Raw genomic sequence first — 8,699 nt, forward strand, 5'->3', positions numbered from 1 at the left:
TACCTGTTGGTTCTAAAGTAAGATTGTGTGGTGTAGCATGTGATATGGGATGGAGTAACACACATGGCAATCCTATAATGCTTTTAAAGCACCATTGTTTTAGATTTAAAAAATAAAATAAATTTGGGCAAGAGTATCAGGGTTCCCATCCAAGCATCTATCACAAATCTAGGAAAATTGTTCATTTCTATTTTCTAGGGACAATCCAGCTGGGTATATCTAGTCTGGAAATGACAACTTACAGCAGCACCCTCTTCTACTCTATTTGCAATAAGTTGTACTAGTTGAGCAAACTCAATCTGTTAATCCGACTATCGGTTACAGCTTTATATTCCAATGTTCTATAAAACTTAGAAAATCCATCACTGGTAACTCATCTCACTAATTCGTAAGGAAAAGCCTGGATGTCTTATTTTTATCGTAAGGCCTGTCATAAATGTTCATGTTTCAACACAAGGATTTATTCTGTCACATGGTTCTTTTTTTTTCACGTTTTCCTTCTCTTAGCTACAAAAATCTTCCCTCACATGCCTCATGCTTTCCCATCTCAACCCCTTTGGCTGTCTGCTTTGCCGAAAATGATGGTCACTAGATATGTACATGTTCTGCTTCCGTAGCTTCTGCAAGCCATTGAGCTAATTCTCCACCAGCCATCTTAACCAAGGGGCCCCACTGACATATACAATTCCCTTTATCTACCCTATTTCCCTGAGTTCCATTCAATCACTCTCTATTACTTACTTATTGTGTTTATTAATCATTGTGTATTTCCTCTATACAAATGTTAGCTCTAAGAATGTGAAGGGGGGATGTGGGGCTCTGGCGAAGGGGGCTCACCAAGATCTCTTGCCCAGCTAGGTGCACGGGTTCAGGGGAAGGGAGAGAAAGCTCAGGCAGGGAGGGGAAACTGCTTCTGCCACCTCCACTGCTGATTTGCTTACTCAGGCTGGGCTGACCAGCAAGGGAAGGGTACAGGGGAGCTTCTGGCAGCGATTTCCGAAGAGCAGATTTCATCCCCAAGCAGAGGTGTTACAGCTCTTATGACAGAAGCTCTCAGACAATGGAATAATTCCTGCACACTTTTAATCCTGAACATGACTCTTTTTTTCTCTTTATTAACTTGAGTATTTCTTATTTACATTTCGATTGTTATTCCCTTTCCCGGTTTCTGGGCCAACATCCCCCTAACCCGTCCCCTTCCCCTTCCATATGGGCTTCCCCTCCCCATCCTCCCCCCATTACCACCCCCCCCCCAAAATCACGTGCACTGGGGGTTCAGTCTTAGCAGGACCCAGGGCTTCCCCTTCCACTGGTGCTCTTACTAGGATATTCATTGCTACTTACGAGGTCAGAGTCCAGGGTCAGTCCATGTACAGTCTTTAGGTAGTGGCTTAGTCCCTGGAAGCTCTGGTTGCTTGGCATTGTTGTTCATATGGGGTCTCCAGCCCCTTCAAGCTCTTCCAGTCCTTTCTCTGATTCCTTCAACAGGGGTCCCATTCTCAGTTCATTGGTTTGCTGCTGGCATTTACCTATGTATTTGCTGTATTCTGGCTGTGTCTCTCAGGAGAGATCTACATCCCACTCCTGTCAGCCTGCACTTCTTTGCTTCATCCATCTTGTCTAATTGGGTGGCTGTATATATATGGGCCACATGTGGGGCAGGCTCTGAATGGGTGATCCTTCTGCCTCTGTTTTAATCTTTGCCTCCCTATTCCCTGCCAAGGGTATTCTTGTTCCCCTTTTAAAGAAGGAGTGAAGCATTCACATTTTGATCACCCGTCTGTGTTTCGTGTGTTCTGTGCATCTAGGGCAATTCAAGCATTTGGGCTAATAGCCACTTATCAATGAGTGCATACCATGTCTGAACATAACTCTTTTTTTTTTTGTTTTTTTGTTTTGTTTTTTGTTTTTTAGATAGCCATTTGCATTTTAATTGAGAACCATAGCCCTTTGGGTGGCTATACTGATTACAGACGGTTCAATGTGGAAGACAAATTGCTCAGGGATGAATCAAGAATCCCAAGCGCGACTTCGAACCGACCACACTACAGGCTCAGTTCCCCAGCTAAGTGCTTCAGGGAGCCCTTCTTTTGGTTACCCCACGTCTATCACTGAAAACCCAGCAAAACAAAAGCCAAGAAGGCTAAGAAGGGGACATACAAGATAAAAAAAAGAAAATCTATATAGTATGAAATTAGTTTTTATTTTTAGCTCAAAATAAATGCTTAACATTTTGCCAAAATCAAACCAAAGATGAACCCTTGAAAGAAGGGAGGAAGCACATTTTCCTTCCCTGGGGAAGCCAGTAAGGCAGACATTGTGACTGTGACGTGGCGGTTTCTTCCCTCGGGACTAGTCTAGGCAAACAACGAAAACCTCTCCCCAACTTTCCCTCTACTGCCAGCTGTCTGTCATGGCTGCGCCTGGTTGGACAAACCACAAGCCGTCCCACTCCAGCGCAACCTATCTGTGTAAAGCCCTTCCTAAGGAGATTCGGTGAGGGTGCCACCCTGAGGCGGCAGCATGGCTGAGGTGTTGTGGTGTTTGGTGCAGAGGCACTAGGGGAATTATCCCCTAGGCCCTGGGTGCTGGCACAGCCCGCCTTCGCTCTACCACAGGGAGGTCTTGAAATTGAACTTCAGTTTCAGTAGGTATTTCAGATTCACCTGAGCAATGTCGTAGACAATGTACTCGTTATACAGCAGGCAGGTGTCATTAACACCAGATGGGATCCCTGTTCCCAGCGGAACCTCTACACCATCCAGGGTGATGCTGGCCGAAGGGTCAGGGGCGGTTTTGCCCAAACCTTTGACACTGTGCTTGCCCTTGGGTAACTTGCTGATGTGAGAAGCATGCTTGAGTTCGTACATGTTTCCAAGGGCAACTTCTCCCAACAGTATTAAGCCAATCGGGTCTCCCTGAGACGTGTGGCAGTAGTTCGCACTTTTGGACACCATATCAGCAAAGTAGATTCCTTTCCCAAACATGTAGCCTGTCACAGGTGCTTCAGGTGGGGCTATCCGCAGACCCTGTGACAGGATGCCTGCGAAGTTGGTGGTCCTGGACCCGTGCCACAGCAGTCTCCGGTTGTGAAGCTGCCTGAAGGGCTTGTAGCGTTGGCTCTCTCCCTCTCGCTCTATCTTAAAGATGTCTATCACTTCCAGGTCATAGGCATTGTGCGTGGTCGCGTGAGTGTTCTTCACATACTTCCTGATGACCTCAGCCTCTTCAGAATCTCTGTCAACCACCTTAATGTCAGTTTTGAGCTTCTCATAGTTGACATCGATGGGGTCCTTACTGCTGTCATCAGACCCACCCCTGAGAAGACTATGGGCAACCTCGATGTCCAGGAGGTTGTCCAGCATCTCCACCTTGGCCTGCACACTGTCTGTATTGTTCAGAAGTGGGGGCTTCTTCATTCCAAAGTCATGGGGGATGAGGGTGTAGAAGCGATTGGAGAGATCCAGGATCTGAGATTCACTGCTGCCTTGGGACACTGCCTGCTGGACCTCACTGAGGATAGAGTAGGCGGCCTGGATCTGCCTTCTGCTCAGTTTCCCCAAGGGCATCTTCTGAAGGTCAATCTCGTACTCCACCAAGGCCTTCTTCATGCTCTCCACGTCGAAGATCATCCCGACGAGCTCCTGCACCGGCTTCGGCAGCTTCGACTTAGTGCCAGGCTTCACCGCCAGCTTCTTTACTGCCTCTTCGTCCTGGCCATAGTCAATCTCCAGAGGGTAGAACTTCTTGGGATACTTTGTGAAGTTTTTCGAGTGCCAGGCATTTCCAGTCTTCTCTTCGTATAACTTCATGAAGTGTTCAACAGCATCCTCTTTGGACGGCATCTGCTCAAGCTTGTTACTGCCGATAACTGTGCCCACTCGGCCCCAGGACCGGAAGATCCAATACCTGCTCTCCTTGTCGGACTCCAGAAGTTGCAGTTTGTAATAGGAGTTAGTCCCTTTCACAATGTCCACCAGGCCAAGCGTGGCACTGAACACCTTCCCGCCTTTCTCCAGGACATGTGCAGAGTGTTCCAGACCAGAGTCAGGATCAACGGCTGCTCCTCCCTTCAGAGTCAGTTTCATCCTCTTTTCAGACTTGTTGACACCTTCCTCCTTGACAGCACCCTTGCTCTTCTTGGAGGGTGCAGCTGACTTCCCCTTGGGGACCACCACTTCACCAGGCTCTACCTTCACCTCAGCCCCCCAGGAGGACAAGCTATGGGCTGAGAGCAGCTCTTGGAGGCTCTTAGCTGAGGCAGACACATCCTGGAGGAAGTCCTCACACACGACTCGAACATTGGCTGCTTTCACTTCCTCCATCTTCTTACTCATCTTCTCCACCTCCTTCTTAGTGCTGATACACAAGGAGGCCTTGTTGGCAGATCCTGTCAGCTTGCCTCCGAGTTTCTCAATCATGGCCTTTGCTTCGTCCTTGTTCTGGGAGAGCTTACCAAGAGTCAGGATCTTCATGTTAGACAGGGGTTTGTCTGCTGGTGTAGAGGAGTTCACAGCTGTGGGTGCAGAGGTGATCGAGACGGGAGGTGCTGGTGGTGCTGGGGCGCTGCTCTCTGGAGGGAACAGCCGGTCCTGCTTTTTGATCTTTAATTTCTTGAGGTAGGATATTTCTCGGAATTCCTTTGGAGTTACCCATTCCTTTCGGCTGGGATTCTGTGTCTTGACCATGCACTTGGTCCAGGCAGTGACATCCCCAGTACAGTAATAAGCGTCGCTCTTAAAAACCAGCTGTCCTGAACACTCCTTACAGGGCAGAAGGGCCCCAAACGCACTCGGTCCAGGATTGCTGACTCTCCAGATGGTACTTGCTGCTGGTTGAAGATGAGCAACCCCTTCAGGTCGTTGGTGGAACAGGCTTTCTTCAGCTCATCTTTGATATTCCAGATCAGCTCGTTCTGAGCCTTGAGCGCCTTTTCCAGTTTACTACTCTCCTTGTCCTTTCCTTTTTTAGATTTCTTTTTGGCTACTTCATCTATTCCATCCACCTCGTCACATTTTCTCTTTCCTTCACTCTTGACTGCCAGGAGCTGCTTCTTCAGAGCTTCTTTGTCTTCTGCAGAGAGGAGGCTAAAGCCCTTGAGCTGGCTGGCACTGTACTCAGGCCGGAAGCCCAGCTCGTCCCGGTTCTTGACAAAGCAAGATGGATGGTACCAGCGGTCAATCATACCCAGCTGCGGCTTCTCTGGATCCAGCATCTTCTTGGACAGGCGCATCTGACCCTTCTCTATCTTCTCCATGCAGCCCTTGCACGTGCTCCTGTTGGACTTGGCATACTCTGCTGCAAAGTCGCCCAGCGTCTTCTCTGCCTTGCCGCCACCTCCATGCTGGCCTTTGCCTGCCACGCCTCCAGCCTCTGCCGTCTTCTTGACCTTCTGCTGGTCATCCCACCGCAGCTCAGAGAACCCGTCCACCTCCGTGTCAGGCTGCCGGATGGAGTGGCCCACCTTCCAGAAGCAGGAGAAGTGAGCAGTGTGGGACTTTTCCATCGAACATGGGTGACTGCACCATGATGGCCATGCGGAGCGAGTCCTTGGGGATACTCTCGCTGCATTTCTTGCAAGAGGCGCGCCCGCTCTTAGCGTACTCCACTCGGTAAAGCCTCTCCGTGGCCTCCGCCATCCTCCCTCTCGTGCCGCAGCGGCAGGCAGACGCCGCCGCCGGTCCGCTCCTGAACATGACTCTTAAATATAGTTTTTTGATGGGTTAGTCTGACAACAGGTACTTCCTATTGGTTTGGCCTGATAGCTTGGGAAGACCTCAGCTACAAATTTGGGCATGTGGTGCTGTTTCTACATCTGATCTGTCTTGAGACTACATGACCTGTGGTCACATCCTCACCTGTGGAGGAGGGACTTAGGGTATTGCCCTAGGTGACTGATCTGTCCTAAACCTCTCTAGAGGAGTCTGGGGGTGGGGAGATGGAATAGGGGCCACAGCTACTTGAGACCCTGATATTCTAGGAGACTGGGAATGTGCCTGCCGTCCCTTTTAGGGTTTCTGGGGCTTCGACCTATCTCGACCAGAAATCAGGGTACCTTTCACAGCCCACTGCCCCACAGGGCTTGCGTGCACGCTCACATACACAGAGGGATTTAGTTTCATTACAGTAGTCTCAGCATCTGCACGAGCACTCAGCATGTAGTTGTCACCAAATTCATGTGATATGTGCTAGTGGCAAGATAGCAAGAAGCGCTCACGGGGATTTGAAAAATACATATTTGTGAAAGTTATACCAAACATTAGATAATTATCTAATATTTTTACTAAGCATGTCAAGAATTCCACAGTAACATCAAATCAAGACACCAGAAAAGAAATATCAATGTACACACCTAACAAGTCCCCAGGTAGTTAGAAATGAAAGTTGCATATATACCTTTGTTATCACATGAAGTCAAGTCTAAAATTACCGAAGGGCAAAGAACCATAAACAATATAAGCATGAAAGTGACTGGCTAGCTGTTTGGTTTGAGAATATCTGTTACCAGAATGTAGCTGTGTCTAGATTGAGTTTTAAAAGGTATATTGTGGCCATTTTAGAAACTAAAATGTCATCTTGGACTGTCTTTGATTCTTCTAATGTCAGAAGGACTGAATTACCTATAGGCCATGTCACCTAGCACTTGACTTTAATCACTTTTTTAATAGGGCTATATTTGTGATTTTTTTTTGCAGGTTTAAGTGTGGGCACTGTGGCCTTGTTTAGCCATCATCAGAGAAGCTACGTCCTACAAAGATGGGAACAAGTATACAGATTCACAGCTAGGAATTACTAAGAGAGTGAGAAACCTTAGCCTGCAAAGGCCCACCTCTCAAAGCTCAGAGATCCTCATGAAGAGGAGGCAAAAGGAACATAAGAGAGACCAAAGACACCAAAAAAGTGAGGTTCTGTAAATCAACAGGCGCAGAGCTCATATGAACTCACGGAGACTGAAGCAAGCATAAGAGAGAGTGCACAGGTCTGCACAAGGCCCTTTGTGTATGCAGGACAGTTTTCAGTTTAATGTGTCTATGGGATTCCTGAGTGTGCAATGAGTGGTTCTCTGATTCTTGTGCCTTCCCTTAGTTTCTTTTTCTTCTCTTGGTTTGTCCTGTCCAACTTTGATGTGATAAATTTTTATTTCTTATTATATTTTATTTTGTTACATTCTAATATTTTTCTCCTAGAAGCCTGTTCTGAGAGAGAGAGAGAGAGAGAGAGAGAGAGAGAGAGAGAGAGAGGAAGTAGACATGGATAAGAGAGGTGGTGGAGAGAAACTGGGAGGAGCAGAGACAGGAAACTCTAATCAGGATACATTTTGTGAGAAGAGAAGCTATTTCAGTAAAAAGAGGGAAAGAATTCTACAGAAGAGGTAGTGTTGGGGTTTAGATAAGAATGCCCGTCATACTAAGCCACTACCCAAAGACTATACATGGACTGACCTTGGACTCTGACCTCATAGGTAGCAATGAATATCCTAGTAAGAGCACCAGTGGAAGGGGAAGCCCTGGGTCCTGCTAATACTGAACCCCCAGTGAACTAGACTGTTGGGGGGAGGGCGACAATGGGGGGAGGGTCGGGAGGGGAACACCCATAAGGAAGGGGAGGGGGGAGGGGGATGTTTGCCCGGAAACCGGGAAAGGGAATAACACTCGAAATGTATATAAGAAATATTCAAGTTAATAAAAAAAAAAAAAAAAAAGAATGCCCGTCATAGGCTGATGTATTTTGAATGCTTACTCATCATGGAGTCATCGCTACTTTGAAGAAGTAGGAGGTGTGGCCTTGTGGAGGAAGTATGTCATTGGAGGTGGGCTTTCGGGTTTCAGAAGCTCAAGCCAGGCCCAGTATATTTCTCTTCCTGATGCCTGTGGATCTGGATATAGGATTTACAACTGCTTCTCTAGCACCATGTCTGCTCGCATGCTGCCATGCTCCCTACCACAATGACAATGAAGCAAACCTCTGAAACTGTAAGTCAACCTCAGTTAAATGGTTTCTCTTGTAAGACACCAACATGGTATCTCTTCACAACAATAGAATACTGACTAAGACATGGTCCATAATAATTTTATACTTAAAGTACAAAGTTGATTTCTAATGATATATATATAATCATTGTTAGAAAAAAATTTTAAAGGTAAAGAATTTATCCAAGTACTGTTCCTATAATCTTAGCACTCCCGATATGGAAGCAAGAGGATTGTGAGTTTTAGGACAGACTAAGATATATAAATTCAAAGAACTCCTAGATTATGAAGAAAAATATTGCCTCAAAAGGGAAAAAAAACTATGTTTTTTAAAGTGTAACCTATAAAGTAGTTAAGGGACCTAACGTATTTGAGACTTGTTTTGCCACCTTCAAAGGGACTTTGAAAATGAGTAAGTGTCATACAGGTCCCTAGCCAGCCCTCAGCAGCATCTGTACCACATCCATCATGAATGGAGTATTATCTAACAGGCTGCCTGGCACTTTACCTCAATGTCATAGTCTTCAATTTGGGTTTTACTGCTGGGAAGAGACACCATAACCAAGGCAACTCTTATAAAGGACAACACTAATTAGGGCAGGCCTACAAGTTCTGAGGTTCAGTCCATTGTCATCATGGCAGAAAACACAGCAGCATCCAGGCAGGCATGGTGCTGGAAGAGTTGAGAGTTCTACATCTTATTCCGAAGGAAACCAGGAGCAGACTGTC

General features: G+C 46.8%; 1 protein-coding gene across 1 annotated transcript; it reads right to left on the reverse strand.

Annotated features, from left to right (window-relative positions):
- Nucleotides 1-1,913: 1,913 nt before the first annotated feature.
- On the reverse strand, nt 1,914-5,682 carry LOC116903435 (poly [ADP-ribose] polymerase 1-like). Its single transcript, XM_032905988.1, is given in 3 exon segments — nt 1,914-4,789; nt 4,792-5,489; nt 5,491-5,682. Coding segments are annotated over 3 exon segments (3,027 nt in total). The 5' UTR covers nt 5,640-5,682; the 3' UTR covers nt 1,914-2,609.
- Nucleotides 5,683-8,699: the final 3,017 nt, after the last annotated feature.

The sequence above is a fragment of the Rattus rattus genome, chromosome 6 (genome assembly GCF_011064425.1).
Source record: "Rattus rattus isolate New Zealand chromosome 6, Rrattus_CSIRO_v1, whole genome shotgun sequence".
Lineage (NCBI taxonomy): Eukaryota > Metazoa > Chordata > Mammalia > Rodentia > Muridae > Rattus > Rattus rattus.